Below are 23,634 nucleotides of genomic sequence, written 5' to 3'. Positions count from 1 at the left end.
CTTGAAAAAATAAATAGGCAAATGAAAAAATGTGTCATGTATAAATTTGTGAACTGAGTAGGTCTAGGTACAACATTATTGGTCAATTTGCCAACTGAGTCTTCAGGTATTGTATCATGCTAGCATCAGTTGGCAAATTTAGAATAAGAATAGCCGAATTAAATTTAAATTCATGACGTTGATTCTGTTGGTTTAAGTTCTCTCGTATACTCAATTAAAAAATTCCAACTTTTTAAGCAATCAAAATAAATGGGAATTTTTGATTTTCGAACAAAATGAATAATTTCCTTGAAAACTTGGCAATTTTGAGTTTCCAATTCTCAAGTACTCAGTTGGCAAATCAAAAATGTACCTACAATAATACATTATACATTTGAAATTAATTGTATGTAGTTGGCAAATCGAATTTAATTTTAACAATTGCAAATTGTCAACTTTTCAACTATAGATAATAAATAGAAAATAAAGTTGACAATTGTGATTTCTGAAATTCTCAGTTGGCAAATCAAGAATGCCTCAAAAGGTGGTAAATTAGCTTAATTGTAATATCAGACTCTAAGTCAAAAACGCCAACTTTTCAACTAATGATTAATTGAAAAGTTATCATTTTTGAATTTTCATCCTTGTAAACTCAAAAATGCCAACTTTTTAACTTTTCAAAACCTGCCGGGGGGGACCGTCCCCCCCCCCCAACCCCCCCGCTTGCTACGCCCCTGCAAGTACCTATAAAGTTCATAGAGAAATGACAAATCCTCTCGATAAATATGTAATTAGATAGCTTTCAGTAGGTACCTAACTCAAAAGGAAACTAAATTGAATTTTAATTTAATGATGTTGATTAGAAATGAAAAAACTGACGATTCCATGGGTTTCAGATATTTTTCATTAAATCAATAAAAATTGTGTAGCTCAATTCAATAAAAACTGCAGCCTACCCTAACCAAATTTCAATTCAGTTAGACCCCTAAACGATATTTTTAAACTAAAGGGTACCCTCCATTAAGATAGGCAAAATGACCTCAACTTTGGATTTTGATAGAACTCACAGCGTATGTTTAGTACCCCCAAAAATAATTTTGGGCTCATAGCCCCCCCCCCACCAACCCCCCTCTCCAGTCAAGGGTGCCAAAAACACGCTTTTCAGGGGAAAAATTCTGTACCAGCGCGTGTTTGAAATAATTTTTTTTTTGTGAACTGATATAGTTAGAGGATATTATGAGGGTACATCCCTGAATTTTTTCAGAATTTTTCATCGTATAAACATACCAAAACGATTTTTTCGTCAAATATGTATCCTTAGATCTTCTATAGAAATCATCGCCCGGCCATTTGGATTGCAAGGTCAAGCTCAAAAGCTCAAAAAAACGTACGTTTTTCACGGTTAATGAATCGCAGCTTGTAAATTCCCATCTTTTTAACAGCATTGCTCATCCGAACCATAAATGGCTAGTTGATAGGTTTAGGTAGGTCTAGGTACATGATGTTTTATAGGTATGCGATTTTCAGCAGGAACGTAGGAGTTTGTGAAAGGTCTACAATAATGAACCAACGAAGGTACATGAGCGATAAAGGTAACGCATTTCACCCATTCTACTCGAGTTACCTGTTGACCACGCCTACAGACGAATCAAGGCAGGTGTACGTCGAGTACGTGAAAGTAGAGGTAGGTAAAAAGCAACGGTATAAAATCAAAGTAAGTAGGTACTCGCAGTTCCACTTCCAACAGAAAATACTTCATTGAGAACACCTCGCGTATTTCTAGTCTCCTGGTGAAATTCGAAAGGGAAACAAAATTTCTCGAATGATTGGCATTTCAGTATAGGTACGCGATGCTACCAACATACCAAGTATTACACAATAATAACACCAACAGTAGTTAGTACCGTTGACCGATATGATAAATGTATGTATTCTTTATGCAAAAAACATATAATAAACAATAAGAATATTCTTCGATAAAAATGGTAAACTCAAAAAATGATCTTCATCACGAAATCCCTTCTTAATATTATTGTACGTAACGTAATCGAGTACCGCGACATGATATATGCCCGCTATGTTAAATTTTAATATAAAATACACACGATTTTAAACCGTAAAAAATAAAATACGACTAATTCGCGTAGATTAATCTCCGAAATAATTGAATCTCGAATTGGAGGAAGCGCTCGGTAACACAGGTAGAATTATTGTCGGTGGCATACCGTTCGAAGTATCGTTCTCGTACCTGTAACGTAATTAATGATTGAATTATTTGATAGATAATTTTAGTTTTTTTGTGAGGGTGACCGTTCATATGTATAAGCAGATGAACAAAACTTACTTGGATTTTTTATTATTGAGCACGGGTAATGGTACCTTACGTTGACCACTTTCTCGTTGCAAGACTTCCAGAACCGAGTAGGCAGGTAACCAGCACTGAAAAGTGAACATGACCGTTGAATTGTTTATTTTCGAAATACTTAAGAACATATCATTTTCGAATTTTTCGGATGTAAGAATTCTTCAATTTACCCTTCCTTTCACAGCGATAGCAACCACGTTTCTTTTCGGTTCGGCGTCATAAGCTTCGGATTCACAACCAAAATGAGCACAATATTCGTGAACGAATTGACGTTTCTCTTTATTCATCACTTCGAACGAAAAACTTCGGCTTTTTTGCTTAGACTGTAAAATAATTCTCGTTAGTAATATGTAAATTGTCATTCCATGTCAAATAAGCCTGGATTGGGTTCAGGTGTTCGCTGACATTGCTCAAATTTTTTTTGTAGGTTCCTTATACGAGGGACTGATCTTTTGGGACCTATAAAATCAATACTTGAGGAGTATGCAGGCTCGAGAAACATAAAAAATCGTCAGAAATCTGACTTCTATGACCTCGGAGAAAGGTCAAATAGGGTCGAAAGGTTGAAAACCAACAAAATGCACATTTACGATACCTTCAAGTCGTGCCTGCCAAGTTTCGGCCTCATAAGGCAATTAAGGAACATGTAAACAGGTCCAAAGTTTGAAAAACGTGAAAAATGGGTCGAAAATGAAATATCTACTACATATTTAAACTCTTAAAGAAATCACATTTAATTTTTGTCAAAAAAAATTAAAATTAAAAAAAATAGGAAAAAAGGTAGGTAATTTTAGGAGCTAAAAAAACTCAAAAAAGTGACTTTTGGCAATTTTTTGCAAAAAACAGACTTCTGGACAATTTTTAGAAAAAAGTGAGACTTTTGGAATTTTTGCAAAAAAAACCAACTATTTTCAAATTTTCAAGAGTTTTTCTAAAAAGCACAAATTTTTGAAAATTATAAAAATTTTTAAAAATTAAAAAACAAAAATCAAAAAATGTTTCAAAAATTTTTAAAAAACAAGAATTTTTACAATTTTGGCAAATAAGCATGACATTGACAAATTTAGCAAAAATCAGCACTTTTTGAAAATTATTGGCAAAAAAGTGACACCTTTTTGGCAATTTTCAGCAATAAAGCAAAACTTTTGGGTAAGCTTAATTTTTGAGAAAAAATTCAAATGTTTGGCAATTTTGCTAAAAAGTGAGAATATGTATTTTGTCAAAAAGTCAAAATTTGACAATTTCAGCAAAAAGTGGAAATTTTTAAAAATATGTATTCTTGCCAAAAAAAATGTTTTTCAATTTTTTTTAAAACAAGTTTTTTTTCGAATTTTATAATAACAAACGAGATTTGAAAATTATAGCAGAAAGCACGACTTTTTGGCACACAAGCAGAAAAAAATTCAAATTACTTTTTTGCAATTTTTATCAAAAACCTGAACTTGATCCGGAATTTAAAAGTGACATTGTTGAGTATTTTCTTTTTTAAAATGATACTTACTTTTTGTAAATTTTTAGGTACGAAAAAAAAAACAAAAATTTTTGTCAATTTTTAAAAAAGCGAGATTTTTTACATCTTTTGTCAAAATGCAGAATTTTTCTCGAAATGGCAATTTTGGTCAAAACAGCGAGACTTTTCAGAAATTTTTGGAAAAAACTCGACTTTTTTCATTTTTTTGCAATTTTTGAAGAAAAGGGGAGATTTTTTGAAATTTTTCGGTAAAAAAAAACAAATATTTTCAAGAAATAAATTATGGACACTTTCTGACAAAAAAGCGAAACACGAGCAATTTTTTGAAAAAAGTGAGTATTTTTGTCAATTTTTGGCAAACAACAAAAAGTTAACAATTTTAGCAAAAAACAAAGGCTTGAAAAATGATTTTTTTTGCAATTTGTGTCGAAAAAGCGAGACTTTTTTTCAATTTTGAAATAGAAAAGCGAGCTTTTGGTAAATTTTTGGCGGAAAATTAAAACTTTAGGGAATTGTTTTGCAAAAAAGCGACGATTTTCATTTTTTAGCGAGAAACCATGTCCAAAAATTGAGATTTTTTCAATTTTTGACAGAGAGCAAGACTTTTTTCATTTTAGCAAGGGGCTGGGATTTAGGCAATGTAGCGTGTTGGAAAAGAAATTTTCCCCTCCAGATGTATGAAAAAATTCAAAGTCCATCGAGGAAAGTTGCAGACAGGTCTAAACATAAAAACACGCCAAAAATCAGGTTAAAAACAATATATTTTTTTGACTTCCTCTATTCTTATTGCACCACATCAGTTCAAATTTTGGATTTGAGGTTAAAATACCATTTTTAAAAAAACACATTATCCCCTAATTTTTTTTGTAAATTTTAGCGCACCTTCTCCAGATTTAAAGCCCTGAAAAACTCAAAATCAAAATGTAGATCTTTGCTACGCCCCTCTCCAATTGTGAATAATGGATGTTTTATCAGGCAAGTATTTGAAAATTGAGCTTTCGAAAAAATCTCAACTTCGATCTTTTGAAATTTTTAACAAATATTCTTGAAACTTCTCTCAATTACCCATTTCGAGCAAAATCGGAGGACTTCAACCCAAATCCGGATTGATTGGACATGAAATGACCGAACACGAATCACTGAAAATTTATACGTTGATCCAATCATAAACCACTTCTCACCTCTTTGGCTAATTTCACTAAAGCTGTTAGTTTATCGTGAACATGTCGACAAAAATTCGGATCTTTCTTGGCCCAGCCTTTCATGAAATCCGAAAACCGCGGAGTCAATTTAGCACTCAAGTCTGGGTTCTGTATTTGCAAAGCTAAAGCCAGTCGACGATTCCGCATTATTAATTTACACTCGTCCGCACATTCTAATCTGTAAAACGTGTCAAAAATTCACCAGATTAGATAAATTTTATAAAAAGTACTCGATTTTTAATACATTTCATAAATACGAGTACGTACGTTCTCAAGTTAACCTTTTCGGCGTTTATTTTATCCGATATATCGTGTATATTGACCGAATTCTCCAACTGTAACTCGTTCATTTTAGCTGCCAGGGTCGCAGAAACGATACGCCTGTAGTCATCCGCGTGTTCGTAACAATTATGATCAGCGACTAAATTACCACAAGCGCAGGTTACTTTGACCATTTCTTTGCAAGGTGTATCGGGACAATATCCTTTGTGACACGGGGCATTGCAAGGATGCCCGCATAAATCACGAGGCTTCGTGCACGGTTGCGTGCATTTTTTCGAAGCGGTCAAACAATCACCGGCGTGACATGGAACCAGACACTTGTGAAATCCGCAAGGTAGAGGTTGACCACAGGGTAATCCGCAAGAAAACTCTTTCTGGTAACAAGGAATGGTTTTTCGCAACTGCAACAAATTTCAAAAGTGAAATTAACGTAGGTACCTGGTACATAGTACAAAAATGTACGAAATCTCGAAAAAATATTCGGCGATCATATTTACCTCGTGACCGCCGTAACAAAGCTTATCAGTAAACACAATACAGGGAGGACAAGCGCGATCGGAATGACAAACGTGTAAAGGTGGATGTTCACAATCATGCTGACGTTGGCATGGTTGATCACAAGCAGGAGGTTTTGTTCCACAAGGCACTGGGGGGTAAATCACAGAATGACCACAATGGCAATACAGTTCTTCGAAACCTGAATATTTGAAATGGAAAATTAGAACAAATATTTTTTACAGTAATTTATAACGAAGTTATTTGCTGTACTTACTGCTCTGTAAACATCGTCCACATTTGCCACGATGACATAAAATATCACATCGGTGTTTGCCGCAACTTAATGTACCGCTACAACGCTGAGGACAAATATGATCAACATCGATGCAACAAAGTTGATTGCATTTGTGTTTTCCGCACGATCTTTTCTGTATAATAAACAATAAAATCGAATTATTTTCCTTTATTAATAGTCGGAGGGCCCGCATAAGGATCACTTGCACCCACCTGCCGATCCTCCGGGACAACTTTTTTCTTAAAGGGGGAGTCCTAAGGAACATTTCTAACCCTTGTCCTCAAAAAAAGGCGGCCCTACTTACAAAATGGCGGCCATTTTGGTTGACAGGTCAGCCGAAATCGCAGATTTTGCGTTCCAATATAGGACTAGCATACAATTTTTTAAAGCGTACAAAGGTAGATCGAAAGAGCAGGCAAAAATTCATCACCTGTCAAAATTTCAAGTGCTAAAGTGCCTTTTTCGATTTTTGACGACTTTTCAAAAATTAAATTTTGGCCATGATGTGAGAAAAAATCAAAATTTTAACAAAATGACCTAGAAAGCTGAAATTTGGGATATACCCGATTTTCGACCTGCTAAATCGATTGGAAACTGTTTCAAACTGTTTTGAGCAGTTCTGGAGCCTCCAGCAGTTTTTTGAAACTCGAAATTCTCACAAAATTTTATGAAATGGAGTTGGAAAGTCGAAATTGATTCTGCAAACTAATTTCAATACTCTATGAAGTCGACTGCAGGTAAATTTCATTTTCAAGTCGTTTTGAAGCCTCTAGCGATTTTTTGAAAATTACTGGAGCCTCCAGTAGATTATTGAATCTCGAAATTCCCACAAAATTTCGTCAAATTGAGTTGGAAAGCCGAAATTCATTCTGCAAACTATTTTCAATACGCTATGAAGTCGACCGCAGGTAAATTTCAAATCGTTTTGGAGCCTCCAGCGATTTTTTGAAAATTATTGGAGCCTCCAGTAAATTTTTGTAATTCGAAATTCCCACAAAATTTCATCAAATATGCTGCAAACTAATTTCAATACGCTATGAAGTCGAATGCAGTTGAATTTCAAGTCGTTTTGAAGCCTCCAGCGATTTTTTAAAAATTATCAATTTTTCCAAAATTTTATCAAATGGGGTAAAAAAGCCGAAATTTACTCTGCGAACTAATTTCAATACAATAATACGAAGTCGACTGCATGGTGGTTTCAAGTGGTTTTGAAAGTTTCAGCTACTTGTTGGAAATTTCAATTCTGCTAAAAACACCATGAAAGCTTTCAAAAAGTCACTGGAGGCTGCAAAATTACTTGAACCCACCTGAGGTCGTCTTCAGAGGGTGTTAAAATTGGAGTGCATAGTCAATTTCAGCTTTCCATCTCCATTTTGAGGAAATTTTGTGAGAATTTCGAGTTTCAAAAATCTACTGGAGGCTCCAGTAATTTTCAAAAAATTGCTACAGGCTTCAAAACGACTTGAAAATGAAATTTACCTGCAGTCGGCTTCCGTTTGCAGAATCAATTTCGGCTTTTGTGAGAATTTCGAGTTTCAAAAAACTGCTGGAGGCTCCAGAACTGCTAAAAACGGGTTGAAACAGTTTCCAATCGATTTGGCAGGTCGAAAATAGGGTATATCCCAAATTTCAGCTTTCTAGGTCAATTTGGTAAAATTTTGATTTTTTCTCACATTTTGGTCAAAATTTGATTTTTGAAAATTTACCAAAAATCGAAAAAGGCACTTTAGCACTTGAAATTTTGACAGGTGATGAATTTTGCCTGCTCTTTCGATCTACCTTTGTACGCTTTAAAAATGTTCATGCTAGTCCTATATTGGAACGCAAAATCTGCGATTTCGGCTGACCTGTCAATCAAAATGGCCGCCATTTTGTAAGTAGGACCACTTTTTTTTTAGGACAAGGGCTAGAAATGTTCCTTAGGAACTCACCCTTCAAGAAAAAAGTTGTCCCCGAGGATGGGCAGGGGGGTGCAAGAGATCTTTATGTGGGCCTCTCGACTATAATAATTTTGATACAATTTGATTAATTCAATTACCTTATTACACTTCTTTTGACACTGAAATCCGGTATCTTTGTCGATTTTGGAACAAGGTATTGACATTTCTTTACCTCCACATCGACATTTGACCAACGCACTTTTTTTACAAGGGGTACAATCGCCATCGTGACATTTGGATTCGCAAAAATGAGGTTTATCTGAAACGAAAAAAATATATCATCCGAAAAAAGGGACCAGTCGAATAAACAGGTGAAATCGGTCCCAAATCCGATTTCGGAATTATCATCGGCATCTCAAACTCACTTATCGTGCCACAATGCAAGCGTTTTCCACAAATCTGCTCACAAGTTGGCATCGGATCTAAACACGACTGACGAGTGTTTTCAGTTAGAGGAGTTTTACCGCAGCAGCATGAATTTACAACAATCGGTGATCTTGGACAAAGACCGCATTCTTCCTGGTGGCATATAAGATCACATTTATGATTATCGCAGGCTAGAGTTTTGTCACATTTTTCTCCGCAGGTGAAATTTTCTTGTTCTTGCGAACCGCAAATCAACTCTTTCTTCGATTTATTACAAAAACAAGCTGAAAAATGGAATCATTCGGATACGTTAGTACATATTTCTTGATTTCCATCTTTAGAAATAAAATAAAATACCTATTTCTGTTTTCATATCACAGGGTTCACATTCGCCAAAATGGCATGTTTTCAGACACCGATGAACACCGCAATTTAATAAGCGATCGCAAACTTTTCCACAAAGTATGGGAGTTTTAAAACTGCACTGTACAGTTCTGGTAGTGCGACCGCATCCGCATTCGCTTAAAATAGAGGGAAAAAAGGTCAATTAATATGGAGTGAAGATCTATATTTTCCATCATTGATTTTTCGTCTAGCTTACCGGGTAACTTGAATAGTACACGAAGGACATGGTCCAGGATGACATAAAAGATTACATTTATGTTCACATATGAACCATGGTGTAGGATTCTCTTTACTTTTACCACAGACCTCGCCACACGAATGAGCCGTATCGTTACGATTCCATTCAGTCTGCAGTCTTGTTTTATTGCAAAAACACATGTATTTTTCAGGGATCTGTACACTTTCGTTTTGGCACGCTGGACACCTCCAGTTGTTATTATCTGAAATCATTTCAGCGTTAAAATCGCGCTTTATTTTTATTAGTGATTTTGAAATGAAAAAACATGCACCATTTTTGGAAGACTTGGCCCATTTTGTAATACAATATAAATGTAGAACATGGTAGCAATTCGAACAACTCCATACAGGTTCACGTTGCTTGATTCGTTCGCAACAAACTAAGCATTCGAGGATACCATCGTTTAACTGCTCCGTTAATCTTTCACGTTGGCAAATGGTTGATTTTTCTAGAGAAACACGATCAATATCACATCGAGTTATAAATATTACACGAATCGAGTAAAATATATTACTTTTATTGCCATTGACGGATCCATTCGTGACGTTAGATTTGGAGAAATTACTAGAATAGTTTGATCTATGATTTCGATTTTCATAAACAGCGTATCTAGAGTTTTGTTGATATCTATCATCATATTCTTCATCATCTTCATCGTCGTAGTCTCTTTTTTTGAAATGGTTATTTCTGTTACTGAAAAAATTGATTAATATAAACGTTAGAAATTTTCGAATGGAAATTGGAACATTATTCGGAATATTAATTACTTGTTTTTCTGTTCCGGTGGATATCGCTTCGAATTATCGTAACGAGGATACGATGGACCGTTGCTATAATAACCAGAGGATCCAGAATACGTATTATCTGATTCAGTTCTCCTATCTCTGACTTTGGGTGTGGATTTCACAGCATACGAATTACTCGACGATGAAGATTGCGATTGACTATTACGGTCTCGATTATAATACGAGTTATTGTCATAATTCTGGTACCTTCTATCGTAATACCTTTGATTTCTGTTGTCATATCCTACGTGAAAACATTCTCATTAGGAACAGGTGAATCAACAGTTTTTCATATACGTTCGAAACTTACTGTTGTTATCCATGTCTATCGAATTAGAATTACGATTAGTTGAAGAACTCGACCCAGTTCTAGGTATAAATTCTACAGCTGTTGCAGTCAAGTTGGAACTGGCTGCTCTGGTGAAAATTTCGTCCAAATTTTGGCTCATACTCCGATCCTGACACAAATACAATCTCCGTTAAATGGATATCTAAAAGCTTCATTTGTTTATCAATATTTGGGGAAATTACATGTAAAAATTAATCCGACGGATTTGCGCCATATTAAGTATACCGAACCATCAGTTCGATAAATTCGAAATTAAACTTACTAATGATTTTAAAAAATGAAGATCTGATAACGTTGCTGATGCCACAAGCTCTCGAAATTGTACCAGGAAATAATGGCTACTCGATGAAAAACGTGTTAAAACTCAAAACTGGCCAATAAGCGATCGACAATTCGAATTGTGGTCGATAAAATGGATAAAAAACCTTTGAAAAGTTGAATCTTCGTTGAAGAAAAAACACGGGAAAACCTTTGAAAAACTTGTGAACTTGTGAAGAAGTGATAAGTGGTGCAATTATCTGAAATTTCATTGGCTTGATTTGGTGTTTGGCCAATACCACCTATAGTAAAAGGCCTGAGCGCTGTTTTGTGACGTCATCGCTACTTGGTAGTACTTACGTATCTAACATATCATAATACACTATAGAATTGAATGAAAAATGCACTCAAACGAATTAAATCCTGGGAAAATTTTATTTTTCATATTTTATCTACATGAATAATGAATTCATGATCATATAGGAATGATTTTAATGAAAAAAAATGAAGAAATTAGGTTATAAACAACACTGTTTTTCAACATTAAAGATGAAAGTTATACATAAACTTGACAAAATTATACCTTTTGGCGGATATTACAACACTCACTGGTGAAATATAATTAAATAATCGTCGAATCTTGTCAAAATCCCACTAAAATCATCTAATTGGTTTGAGATGTTGATGGTTTCTTGATTCTTGATTAGATAACCTTATCCATCCATTGTAGTTGGATGGTTGTATTCACAATGCAGATTTAAAACGCATTTTAGATTATATGGTTCACTATTCATTTCACTGCGATGTTATTCCAGTAAAACACAGGCACTAGTACACATCAGTTTTCATTTTTATTCACTTCACAAGATATCTACACATCCGAATCACACAATGTCACAACACAAACAGATCGCGAAAAATTCACTTTGTACAAAAATAAAGTAATCCAACACCACCAGTAGTTGAAAACAACAATATCTCATCACTACAACACATTTTAGAACAAATATTAATTAAAATGTCATCATTTTATCAGGGATGGAAGAGCCGGGAGCGAGCCGGAGCCTGAGTCTGAAAGAGCCGGATTTTTTGAGGAGCTAGAGCCAGAGCCAAGAGCCAAATAAATGAAAGTGCAGAAAAACATCAAGAGCTCTCTTGCAAAAGAGCTCCTTATTTTACTCAAGAGAGCCATCATCATAAGGAGTCTTTAACCTGGAAAGAGCCAGAGCCGAGTGGGAGCCCACAAAATTTTTCAGGCTCTTTGGCTCCTTAAAAGTAGAGAAAAAAGTAAAAAAATGCGCACAATTTTATTAAAAATTTCTACTTTCAACTCACATTTGTGATGAAAATGAAGAATTTCTAAGTTTGTTTCCTCATTCAGAAATGAAATGAAAATAACTGCAGTGTATTTTAATTTTTTTCATCGTTTTTCTTTTTCTTTTTCACGAATTTTGAACTCTAATTTAAAGAGCCAAGAGCCAGAGCTGGAGCTGGAGTGGGAGCCGAGAAATTGGAAAAGGGAGCCGAGAGTCAAAGAGCGGAGTCGGAAAGAATTGAGGAGCGAGCAAGGAGCCAAAGAGCTCATGTAAAGAAAAAGAGCCAAGAGCCAAGAGCGAGCCAGAGCTGAAACTTGCGGGGAGCTGAGCCAGAGCCAAGAGCGGGAGCCCTGAATTCAAGGCTCTTCCATCCCTGCATTTTATTAACGTTTTTAACGAAAGTTTTACTCTGTTTCACGAACTCGCCATTTAAATGTACGTTAAAATTCAAATGGTAAACACAATCGAGTCATCTACTAGTGGTGACGTCAGAAGGTGATAACGATTCAGCGCTCAGGCCTTTTACTATAGGTGGTATTGGTTTGGCTCCGGCTGTCCGGATCCGGCATCTGGATCCGGCTCCGAAAGCTCGGTTTTTTTTTGCTCGACTTGTTCTAGCATTCGAGATGCCACCGCCATCCGCGACAACGACCACGAGTGAATTTTACTTTGTACTCCTTTTCGGTTTTAGTTCATCATGTGGTGAGTGACTGAGTGAAAACTGGTGAAAACACATAAGATAACTTTAAAAATCTGGTGTTCAACTTTTTATACGATTTTATTTATAATAAATTTATTCAGTTTTAAAAATTCTATAGTTTAGTCTCCCATCGATCTCCAGTGTTTCATCTTCACTCCGTGGTTGAATTCATCATCAAGAGTCATTTCTTCCTTTCGACATCAAACTACTTCATGTTGATTTATTCATCGGTAAAGGTTTCGTGAAGAAGAAAGCCCTCCTCGTAAGTTCTCAAACTCTAGTATTTTTCCTACAGTCTCGTTTCAAGTATGTCTTGTAAACATCTGTGACTTATCGTTGATTTCCGTTCAGTAGCCTACATCATGCCATCTGAAGCGAAAAAGAAACAACAGCAGAAGAAAAAAGATGCTGCGAAAGCTCGCCAGCAACCTGCTGCAAAAGCTGCAACAGCCACAGCGACAGCAACCGGTTCGAAGTCTAAACCTGCAGATAAAGATAAACCTAAGCCTAACGCTAGTGGTGAAAACTGTGCCGAAAATGGTAAAAGTAACGAAAATGGAGACATCTCAGAAGGTATGATCGTATTCTTAGTCTTTTCATGGTAACTTACGGTATGATATTGATATTGATTGATTTCTATATTGATAGAATTAATATTGAAAAAACTCGAAGAAGATATGAAATTAAATGCTGAAGCTCGTTCCTGCACTGGTAGTTTAGTGCTGCATCCCCGCGCTCGTGATATTAAATTCTCTAATTTTTCCATTACCTTTCATGGTTGTGAACTAGTACAGGATACTATGTTGGAATTGAATTGCGGACGTAGATACGGTCTGATTGGTTTAAATGGAAGCGGTGAGAATATTGATTTTTCTCTATAGTACTCGAATGTAATCTACATATTTGAATAACTTGATTGTGTATTTTTTTCAATGTTTAGGGAAATCCACTCTACTTGCTGTTCTGGGTAACCGAGAAGTAGCTATTCCAGATCATATTGATATCTTTCACTTGACTCGTGAAATGGCTGCATCGGATAAAACTGCTTTACAATGCGTTATGGAAGTAGACGAAGAACGTATGAAGCTCGAGAAACTCGCTGAAGAATTGGTCGCCTGCGAGGACGATGGTAAGAGACAATACTCAAATATTTCCATATCACTTAGACAGAAATAATTTCTCAAACTTTTATTCGTAGACTCTCAAGAGCAATTAATGGATATATATGAAAGATTGGACGACATGAATGCAGATACTGCGGAAGCTAGAGCAGCTTACATTTTACACGGTTTAGGATTCACGCCAGAAATGCAGATTAAAAAGACTAAAGATTTCTCCGGTAAGTCAACTCGTGATTAATCTAATAACCAAAGTCGTTCTGGTCGACTTACTGAATCGATTAATGAATTTCTCTAGGTGGTTGGAGAATGCGTATCGCGTTAGCAAGAGCGTTATACGTGAAACCGCATTTATTGTTGCTGGACGAACCCACTAATCACTTGGATTTGGATGCCTGTGTGTGGTTAGAAGAAGAACTCAGAACGTAAGTAAACTATGCAGCTGATTTGATTACGTATTTCGAGCTAAATTTTCACAACGTGCGTTTTTGTTTAGGTATAAACGAATTTTGGTTCTTATATCGCATTCGCAAGATTTCCTCAACGGAGTTTGCACCAATATCATCCACTTGGATAAGAAACGATTAAAATATTATACCGTAAGCTTGGCAATTCTTTTCGAATCGATTTCTATTTATGACCCTTTACTCATCGTGTGTTTCGTTTTAATTTAGGGTAATTATGATATGTTTGTGAAAACACGAGCTGAATTATTGGAGAACCAAATGAAACAGTATAATTGGGAGCAAGATCAAATAGCTCATATGAAAGTACGTCATACTCGTATTTATCCCAACATGAATTTCTCGAGCATTATTGTTTAATTCGTATACCTATTTTCAGAATTACATCGCAAGATTTGGTCACGGTAGCGCTAAACTAGCTCGTCAAGCTCAAAGCAAAGAAAAAACTCTAGCAAAAATGGTCGCCGGTGGTTTAACCGAACGTGTAGTTAGCGACAAATTGGTCACGTTCTATTTCCCCTCTTGTGGTACTATTCCGCCACCGGTCATCATGGTGCAAAACGTAAGCTTCCGGTATAACGAAAAAACTCCTTGGATTTATAGAAATCTTGAATTCGGTATTGACCTGGATTCTCGAGTAGCTCTTGTCGGACCTAACGGAGCTGGCAAAAGTACCCTTTTGAAATTACTTTACGGTGAAGTAAGTATCTCGATTGCTGGTGTGTCTATGTAGTAGTTGATGAATGGACAGTCTTATTAATCTTTGTATGTAATGTTTTTTTTTCAATAGTTAATACCTAGTGAAGGCATGATTCGTAAAAACTCGCATTTACGCTTTGCTCGTTACCATCAACATTTACATGAACTATTGGATTTGGATATATCACCTTTAGACTACATGATGAAATCGTTCCCCGATGTGAAAGAACGAGAAGAAATGAGAAAAATTATCGGTCGATATGGACTTACTGGTAGACAACAAGTGAGTACCTATCGATACATATTTGCCAATATCTCGAGAGAAATTAGCTCCTCTGTAGTTAATTTGAATGATACAGGAAATTAAATAATTTCTTCATTAATTTATGTAATGATAGTCGACGAAAGTGATAAGAAATTCATCGCTTTCGTTTCGAGTGTCCCATTTAAACGAAAAAAGAGACGAACAAAATCCAAGTTCGATCATTTATTCATTTTTAGGGTTGCCCCCTCCTCCTTAATATTTTCCTAGATCTGTTGAAACACAGTGAAGGATCGATCGTCTTCTAAAACCCTGAATAAATTCCAGGTTCGAACTCGCAAAAGGACCTGTATGCAGTAACCGATTTGATTTCAAAATTAATTGGACCCCTAAAGTAACCCACCTCAAAATTTTCAGCTTCCCAATCGCAAAGCTACGGGTTCCGCAGGGGTCCAAAAGTTTCAAAATTTCTATTTTTGGTCTGTTTCGTCAATTAAAAATGAAAAAATGATTTGTTGGGCCTCAAATTTTCAAAAAATTGTGCAAAAATGGTCGAAAATGCGATTCAACGACTCACGAATGGAGTTTCAGACCATTCCAGAAATTGTACCCGTCCAATCGCAATAAATGAATACCTAAATTACATTTTTGGGCAATTTTTTGAAAGTTTTGGACCCCAAAAATAGCTTTATGGATGCGCAGCCTCAAAATCCAGGAAATAAAGCTTGTGGCTAGAAAAGACGATTCCCAAAGTTGAAGCCAGCTAATCATATTTTTTGATTATTTTGGATATTCGGATACTTTTTTGTAAATTTTGGGCCCAAAATATATCCTTTCGAATGCGCATTCTCGAAATCATGTCCATACCGTAGAAAGCTCGACTTATGACCAGAAAAGACGGATCTCAAAGTTGTGGCTGCCCAATCACATTATTTTTCAAATCTTTTTGGCAGTTTCTCATAAATTTGGGCCAAAAAATACCCCATGAATTTTCGAGGCTTGGTATGTCCTGGAATCGCTATTTTACTGTTTTAAGCTCATATTTTGATTTTTTTTTATTGATAAAATTGACCGAAAATTGACATTTTATTTAAAACTCAGACTCCTGTGGGATTTGTAGATTTATGATTGACCAGCTCTAAATTTTGTGGTGGACCAGAGAACCACCCTAAGGGTCTTCTAACTTTTGAAAAAAAAAAACAAAACAAATCTGGTCAAATCGGTTATAGCACACTCGTGAGGTTCACTTGTCAGTCCTTTCAAAAAAAAAAAAAACTGTACCTGTAAACATCCTAATGAACCCATTTTTGTGATACTGGTAGTTTTCCATCAACATTACTAAATAATTATTCATCATTTCTTGCAGGTTTGTCCAATTAGACAGCTCAGCGATGGTCAAAGATGTAGAGTAGTTTTCGCTTATTTGGCATGGCAGGCTCCTCATTTATTACTTTTGGACGAACCTACCAATCATTTAGATATGGAAACCATCGACGCATTGGCTGATGCAGTCAACGAGTTTGAAGGTGGAATGGTTCTAGTTAGTCACGATTTTAGGCTAATTTCTCAGGTAAAACAACTCACCTGTATTCATCTCCCTCTTCAAAAAATCTTGGTAGATGCTAAACATGGAATTATTTTTTTCAGGTCGCTCAAGAAATTTGGATTTGTGAACACGGGACGATTACCAAATGGCAAGGAAATATTTTGGATTACAAGGAACATCTGCGTGAAAAATTAAAATCAAATAGTAAATAAGTGGCTATCTAAATGGAATCGCGAACTGCATCAGTTCAGCTTTAGTTCCCTTCCATGCTCGATCGAATTAATCGCAACCAACGTGAAATTTGTTTTGTTTCGCAACTCAATAAAAATTCTCGTACTATGTGTGCGTTATTGACGAAAACAAATTATTACGAGCAATAAATTACTTTTTATTTAAATGCCTACAACTTATACTATAAATGCCACGTTTAAATTAATTGGCACTCGAATTGTTGCATTTTATATTGTGACAAAAGTTTCATCTTCAACTTTGTGAGATCTACAACCAAGTTAAAAAATAATACCAGATCACAGTCAGATCGTACATAGTTATTTTTATAAAAACAAAATTATTCAATAAAAATTGCACTGATAACAGATTCAGAATCGGTTACGTAATTAAAAAATACTACTTGGAATACTTCAGGCTTAATCTAAAGCTAATGTAAAAAAAAAGAAACTTATTTAGTTCACATTGGACACCGGAGAATTACACGTTTACATGGAAATGCTGCATCAATGATGTCAAAAATAACGTAGGAAGTTAGGAGAACGACCCACTATCAGTCTTATTGAACGTTTGAGAGCAATGACTCGCAAACAGTAACAGAAATATGTGACGTATCTGTAAAAGATAACTGTGACGAATCATAATACTATATGCGAGATTATCTAATCGTAAACAAAAGTCTCGTTTAAATGTCCTTGTGGCACACTTGTTTGAGCTCGTAAAAGAGATTCGTAACTCGAGGATGCAGCTCGTAACACCTGGAAAAAAAAGCAAGGGGTGAGGAATTTTTCAAAGGTTATGGTTGATGATGACTGTTTCGAGTATTTCATACCTCTAAATGTTTATCCATGTCAAAGAGAGCTTTATCAATCAATTCTTGAGTATCTCGTGAGCAAGATGAACTGTATTTGATAGCTAGTGCCAAATGAGTCACTGACAGCACCAAAGCTACGGTACGGGCTTCGAGGAGTCGAGCATCTAAAGGTGCGTACATGCTACGAACAACGTCGTCTGCTCGAGGAGTTATTTTCTTAGCTAACTGTAACGTAGGTAGGTAATACGAATTATTTATTTGAGACGCAATTTATAGGTAGATGAAAACTTCCATAAATTCGAACGCTCTCGAAGGACTAAGGACTCACTTGAACAAAGCTTTCCAAATTATTTTTACGATGCTGACTTATATTGGCCATGGTCAACGCGATGATTCTATTTGTAAGTAAATGGCATAATTTCAGTATGGCTAAGCAATGAGGCATTAAACCGCTCGCATCGTTGATCCATTGCTCGTCGGATAGGATTTGTTCGATATCTGGATGTAGGCATACCTCCCCTAATTCCACCTCCGAGCTTTCGGAAATCAATTGCACGTTCTTCGGCCTAAATAACGAACTGTTCGTAAGAAGACTAAGTATATAAAACATCGAATATGAGCTAATACATGTTCATATAATCACCTAATGAAACGACTATTGGAACCAAGGCTCTTCATGTACTTCGTGGTACTTTTACGTACGCTTTTCTGGCAACATAGAAACACCAGCAGAACAGTAGAGCTCATCAGGACAACGATTAATATAGCAAAGGCAGCTATCACAACAGCTTCCATGGTGCATTTAATATAAATACACAATAGGCTAAGAATATAAACCTGTGGAATGTAATTAGGATGTGATTAATTTCGTATACAATAGAAACATTCCGAAAGATTTAAACTAGTTGTATGGTACTTACGCATAATACAGCAGTTCTAGGGTGATATAAAATATCCCAGCAGTGATTTTAAATCGAATACGGCACCAAATCCATAATTACAGGTGAAAAAATGATAGAAAAATTCCAAAAATTCGAAACCCTCACACAAAAAAAACAAAACACCCTCCTCCTCCGTTTCAACCTGTTGATCCAGCCGCCCCCGCCCACAAGCCGTGAGCTTTCATTCATTTTTTACTAGTTGATGAAAAATTCGCGTAGAGTGCGCTCTTCTGAATGGAATGTGGATTGTGGAGTACCAGGCTAAACATTCCAGTGAGATGCCTCATTTGATTTCGAATGTTTGAATGTTTGATAACGTGATAAATTAAAAATTTCGAATTTGATTTTCAAATTAAAAGTGTTCATTAATTAATATATATTACCTACGTAGATTTTTATTACAGGCTCAAAATCAAGCTTATGGTGTCCTAGTCAATCGTTACGTTCATGGTGGTAGAAAAAATGGAGCCGAAAAGCCGCGATGTTGATTGTGATTTTAGTGCTCTGGTGAAGGTATTAATCACGTTTTTAGCTATGGTACTGAAAAAATTGAAAATTCATAATAATCGTTACCGTATTACTTCGCTACAAGTAAATCTAGATCTAAGTTAAGGTGACCTCGTTTATAAAACATGATTGAATTTTTACAGAACCACATCAGAGTATTGGCTGACTGTATCAAAATATCCAACAGTTTACCAGTCGGTTCAGCGAGAAATAATTTCGTCGCCTGTTTCCCCGAATACGGAAATGATATCCAACCTTATACTGATCAGTTGGAGAATATGTACGTTTGTTGGCTTCATTACATTACGTCCAATTGTCAAAATATCTAATAATAATAAATGTGTTTCAGGATGTCAGATGTTCTCAGAAGCGAAGGATTGAAAACAAGTATACGATCGTGCGATAACGAAGAGAAAGTAGATTTGGTCGTAGACGGTGTGAACAGAATATTAGACCGAGTGGTGAGTTATTTTCATCCTTATCGAATTTTTCGACTCAGTAAAATATGAATATTTTTCATCAGAAACGTAATATCGACCAAATCAATGGTATTGCTCCGAAAAACGACTCGTTCGTGTCAACTAATGGACCCGATGCTGATACCACAAAATACGTCAAACAAGGATTTTTCAAACGAAGACCAACCAATATGGCTAGAGTACATGTTAAACCGCAATTAAGTTTCAAAGTTAGAGTTGACAATTCTAAAGATCCATTTAAGCCGAATATTTTAGAAAAGCCGAATTCGTTGAAACCTTTGGATTTAGCTTTGGAAAAAGGCCCTGGTGGTGCATTAAGGTTTGTGTATTATTTTTTACAAATCTTTTGTTTTTTTCTCGAGCATTAACTAAACGTGGAATTAATTTTACAGATATAGTCATCCTTATTTGTATGAAATTAATTTCTTCGCTCCTCCTCGCGCTCATTTACGTAAAGTTCAACCTCAAGCGCCATGGGATGTGAATGAGAAACCTGAAATATTCGTCGAAACCTCCGAACAACTCAAACAAATGCTTCGAGATTTATTAAAGCAGACGGAAATCGCAGTAGATCTGGAAGTATGGATTGAAGTCTAATTTATCTTCGTGTTTTGATGACTCTTTCTTTAGTGAAAATTTTTCGCAGCATCACGATTACCGTTCGTATCAAGGATTTACTTGTTTGATGCAAATATCCACTAGAAAGGATGATTATATTATCGATGCCATAACACTGAGAGACGAATTACACATACTTAATGAAGTATTCACCGATCCTGCCATCGTCAAGGTGAGGAAACGTGTGTTTGTTTGTTAGTCAGAGTAATATCGAGTAAAACGCTCATTTTTTTATTTAGGTCTTCCATGGAGCTGAATTGGATGTCGAATGGTTGCAAAAAGATTTAAATTTGTACGTAGTCAATATGTTTGATACATTCTTCGCTGCGATGGAATTGAATTTTCATAGACTGGGTTTAGCATTTTTATTAGAACATTATTGTAATGTGAAGGCAGATAAACAGTATCAATTGTACGATTGGCGTATCAGGTATGTCAATTCCTTGGTGAAATTATTCGTTTAAAAAAAATCGATTTTTAATCGAGTTATTACCGTAGACCTTTAGATCCAGCTGCTCAAGCTTACGCGAGAAGTGATACTCATTATTTACTCTACGTGTACGACAGAATAAGAAATGATTTGATCGATAAAGATTGCGGTGATACGAAATTAGTCGAGAGTATATTTAATCGAGCTTCTGACATTTGTAAAAAAGTAAGTCATCTCTTCGATGAATTCGTATATTTATTTATTGGGAAGAAATCCATTTTCATTTTCTTCTCTTTCAGCGTTACGAGAAACCCAACGACGAAGTAGGGCTCACGAAGATGATCAAGGATTGCAAACGTAATTTAGATAACCGTCAATTATTCGCTTTAAGACATTTATACTTATGGAGAGATGAAATAGCTCGTAAAGAAGATGAAAGTTTGAGGTAAAAATCGTCTCAGTTTTATTTTCATCGAAGTATTAAAGGATTACCGGTTTTATTATTGTTTTGTTTTTCAGATTTGTTCTACCGAACCATATGCTATTTCGTCTAGTCGACATGTTACCTCAAGATAGGAATGGAATTTTAGGATGTTGCAACCCGATACCTATTTTAGTGAGGAAAAATCTCGATAGGATATTCGATATCATCAGCGAAGCGCGGAAACAACCCGTACAAATGGTAACTAACGTGTCCGACATGATTGCAAATTATCTAGATAACGATCCTCGTACTAGAATTAGGGCTGGATAATGTCTGGAAGTATTCTTCGTGAGAACCACGACGATGAATAATATGCCTTCGTCTCAAAAGCCTGCTGTGATCTCTGATACCAATTTTTATGTCCTATTTTAATTTAAAATAATGAGTTTTTTATACCTAGAATCGGATTGGTGATTTTGTTTTTAAATAAAAATTAAATTCGATACCCTTTAATGCATTTTTACTGTAGCGCATGTAATTTCTTTGTAAGGTGAAGAAGTACAGCTTTTTTAATATGCGCTTTAATTTCTATAAGGAGACTGCGTACATTTAAATGTTGTAATCACGAAGATCTAATGCGATTGCGGAAATACCACAGAAATCAAGAAACGAATTCACTTTGATTTGTATTACGATAAAGAGCTAATTTATATCAGCATCAGCGTTCAATCCCTAATTTTTCGTAAAACTGGCCTGTTTCTCATTATAATAAATATATTTTTAATTGCATCCACTCCCCTGCACCTTTCCGAACTGCATGAAGTATTTCGTATCATTTACGAACCCATTTTATTTCTATTTACAGAGCTCCATGCAAAATTTCACCAATTCTTTAGCCATCCGAAGCGCAGCATTTCTCAGTAAATTGCAAACACCTCACGATTTTTCACACCTTGGAGATTTCAGAAACGATTTATCTAATTTACTGGCTGGATCCGACATAATAGACGTTACAACACCAGAAAATGAAGCATGTGTGGATGTTTTTGTTGATGACTCCTCCAAGGTACGTGAGATTTTATTTTATTTTTTTCAGTCGTATTTCAGATGAATATATATTGCAATTTTTTCAGACTTCGAGTAAACAAATTACTGTTAAATTCGTATCCCCTTACGAACGTTATAAAAGAACTGTGGAATTCATGTTGACTGAAGAGGAGAAAGCTAGATTGGAAAAACAAGAAGAATCCAAACCTGAAGAAGAGCAGGTAATTAATTTGATCTGTACGTCGTATTTGAAACTTGGAATTTGTAATTCATTTTGTTTTCAATTTTTTTTTTTTTTTTTTTTTTTTGTTTCCAAAGGTGAGATATATTCCGAAATCTGAACGACATAAGGATAAAAAAGTCGAACCAGAAACTAATTATTGTACCACGGTAAATATCAGCATTTTGTTCTAAAAATTTTCGTATATTCGCGTATTAATTTTATTAAAATTTCAGAAACCGGACAAGAAAGTCACCGATAACGTATCTTCTAAACGAAAAGCTGAGAATTCGTTGAAAGAGGCAAGTTCAAAAAATTCACCACTAAGAAATAAAATAGTGTTCTAATTTTAATTAATTTTTTTTGCATATTGAATTATTTCAGGTTCCAAATAAGAAAATATCCAAAAATATCGCAGAAGCGGACGAATCGAAGATTAAAACTGAACCGAACGATATCCCTGAAGTTATCGATCAAAATGAAAAAAAAGAAATCGCGGAAAATAAAAACAATCAGACCCAATCCAAATCGAAAAACGTGAATAAAATTCAAGTCGATGATAAACAAAAACAAAACTTCGTCCCGCATGATTATTCAGCTGGAAATTATAAAAAGTTTGCATCCGGAGCTCAAAAAAACGTTCAAAAGTTGTTAAATTCTAAAATAAAATTCGGAGCGAATAAAAAAGTAAGTGTATTCTATACATTTGGATTTGTTCATTTTGATACTTGGCTTATCTAACGATGTTTTTCTTTTCTTATTTAGAATCGTAAAAATTTCCATCAAGGAGGAGGATTTACTGGTAAATCGAAAAAGTGACGAGTTGCCAATTGAGTTAATTTCGGCCGATATCTCAATTCTAAAGAAATGACCGGCGGAATTGTGCTGTGTGATCCGTCGATGATTTTTTTTTTTATTTCGTTCTCGATTCGTTGTGTAGATAATGTAAAGTTGATGTTATACTTTTTCGAAGGTATATTTTTGGTTTCTTTGGACAATATTGAAGCTGACTACCAGAATTTTTTTCCTTTTACCGTTCGTAAAATGAAATTAAATCGATTTGTTTTTTGGATTATTTATTTTTTATTAATATGTATAATTTTTTTATAAATTTATGAACTCTAAAAATTTTGGAGGATAAAAGAAAAATTAAAAATATTAAGGATTATAAATATTATAAACCGAAGAATACCGATAATCTATTGCTGGCAAGGGCCACAATCCATCTTGGTTGTACTAGGACTAGCGCATTCGGCGGCCGTACCTTTAACTTTTTTCGATACTCGCCTGCGTCTCATCGGCGACTTCCTACGGGTTACGCGTTTCCTGGTAGCCGACCTTTTGGTGCGAACGGTTCTTCTTGTCGCTGATTTACGAGTTCTCCGGCG

General features: G+C 35.4%; 4 protein-coding genes across 10 annotated transcripts; 2 read left to right on the top strand and 2 right to left on the bottom strand.

Annotated features, from left to right (window-relative positions):
- Positions 1 to 1,893: 1,893 nt before the first annotated feature.
- stc (nuclear transcription factor, X-box binding stc) lies at positions 1,894 to 10,702 on the bottom strand. Of its 4 annotated transcripts, none has more exons than XM_065365097.1 (16): positions 10,358 to 10,702; positions 10,137 to 10,284; positions 9,809 to 10,070; positions 9,556 to 9,734; positions 9,313 to 9,489; positions 9,000 to 9,243; positions 8,756 to 8,919; positions 8,398 to 8,682; positions 8,131 to 8,291; positions 6,072 to 6,225; positions 5,797 to 5,996; positions 5,285 to 5,700; positions 4,997 to 5,195; positions 2,515 to 2,667; positions 2,324 to 2,418; positions 1,894 to 2,227 (listed from the first exon to the last, which is right to left on the bottom strand). In XM_065365097.1, exons 2-16 carry the CDS (start codon positions 10,273 to 10,275, stop codon positions 2,128 to 2,130), a joined length of 2,928 nt encoding a protein of 975 aa, XP_065221169.1. In that variant the 5' UTR covers positions 10,276 to 10,284; positions 10,358 to 10,702; the 3' UTR covers positions 1,894 to 2,127. The 4 variants fall into 4 exon arrangements, with proteins under 4 accessions (XP_065221169.1, XP_065221168.1, XP_065221170.1 ...); XM_065365096.1 differs by having other exon boundaries at positions 10,137 to 10,324; positions 10,438 to 10,702; XM_065365098.1 differs by having other exon boundaries at positions 10,137 to 10,317; positions 10,438 to 10,702.
- A 1,713-nt stretch (positions 10,703 to 12,415) lies between these two features.
- LOC135846094 (ATP-binding cassette sub-family F member 2) lies at positions 12,416 to 16,877 on the top strand. 2 transcript variants are annotated; one of them, XM_065365102.1, is made up of 12 exons: positions 12,416 to 12,711; positions 12,804 to 13,022; positions 13,098 to 13,304; positions 13,390 to 13,578; positions 13,648 to 13,788; positions 13,866 to 13,992; positions 14,064 to 14,166; positions 14,242 to 14,337; positions 14,411 to 14,731; positions 14,822 to 15,013; positions 16,359 to 16,562; positions 16,640 to 16,877. In XM_065365102.1, exons 2-12 carry the CDS (start codon positions 12,812 to 12,814, stop codon positions 16,748 to 16,750), a joined length of 1,902 nt encoding a protein of 633 aa, XP_065221174.1. In that variant the 5' UTR covers positions 12,416 to 12,711; positions 12,804 to 12,811; the 3' UTR covers positions 16,751 to 16,877. The 2 variants fall into 2 exon arrangements, with proteins under 2 accessions (XP_065221174.1, XP_065221173.1); XM_065365101.1 differs by having other exon boundaries at positions 12,801 to 13,022.
- Positions 16,878 to 16,902: 25 nt separating this feature from the next.
- LOC135846096 (transmembrane protein 98-like) lies at positions 16,903 to 18,657 on the bottom strand. Of its 2 annotated transcripts, none has more exons than XM_065365104.1 (5): positions 18,501 to 18,657; positions 18,224 to 18,417; positions 17,909 to 18,158; positions 17,599 to 17,805; positions 16,903 to 17,524 (listed from the first exon to the last, which is right to left on the bottom strand). In XM_065365104.1, the coding sequence occupies exons 2-5, from the start codon at positions 18,373 to 18,375 to the stop codon at positions 17,429 to 17,431; spliced, it is 705 nt and encodes a 234-aa protein (XP_065221176.1). In that variant the 5' UTR covers positions 18,376 to 18,417; positions 18,501 to 18,657; the 3' UTR covers positions 16,903 to 17,428. The 2 variants fall into 2 exon arrangements, with proteins under 2 accessions (XP_065221176.1, XP_065221177.1); XM_065365105.1 differs by having other exon boundaries at positions 17,909 to 18,146.
- A 237-nt stretch (positions 18,658 to 18,894) lies between these two features.
- Positions 18,895 to 23,318, top strand: Rrp6 (exosome component Rrp6). 2 transcript variants are annotated; one of them, XM_065365100.1, is made up of 16 exons: positions 18,895 to 19,034; positions 19,172 to 19,308; positions 19,378 to 19,489; positions 19,552 to 19,826; positions 19,900 to 20,086; positions 20,154 to 20,297; positions 20,365 to 20,555; positions 20,624 to 20,780; positions 20,855 to 21,000; positions 21,075 to 21,237; positions 21,845 to 22,045; positions 22,113 to 22,247; positions 22,345 to 22,416; positions 22,483 to 22,548; positions 22,631 to 22,933; positions 23,012 to 23,318. In XM_065365100.1, the coding sequence occupies exons 1-16, from the start codon at positions 18,969 to 18,971 to the stop codon at positions 23,063 to 23,065; spliced, it is 2,409 nt and encodes an 802-aa protein (XP_065221172.1). In that variant the 5' UTR covers positions 18,895 to 18,968; the 3' UTR covers positions 23,066 to 23,318. The 2 variants fall into 2 exon arrangements, with proteins under 2 accessions (XP_065221172.1, XP_065221171.1); XM_065365099.1 differs by having other exon boundaries at positions 18,922 to 19,058.
- The last annotated feature ends 316 nt before the right edge of the window (positions 23,319 to 23,634 follow it).

Source organism: Planococcus citri, chromosome 4 (genome assembly GCF_950023065.1).
Source record: "Planococcus citri chromosome 4, ihPlaCitr1.1, whole genome shotgun sequence".
Taxonomy (NCBI): Eukaryota; Metazoa; Arthropoda; class Insecta; order Hemiptera; family Pseudococcidae; genus Planococcus; species Planococcus citri.
Note: the sequence above shows the minus strand (reverse complement) of the source record. Positions and strands in the feature narration are given on the sequence as shown.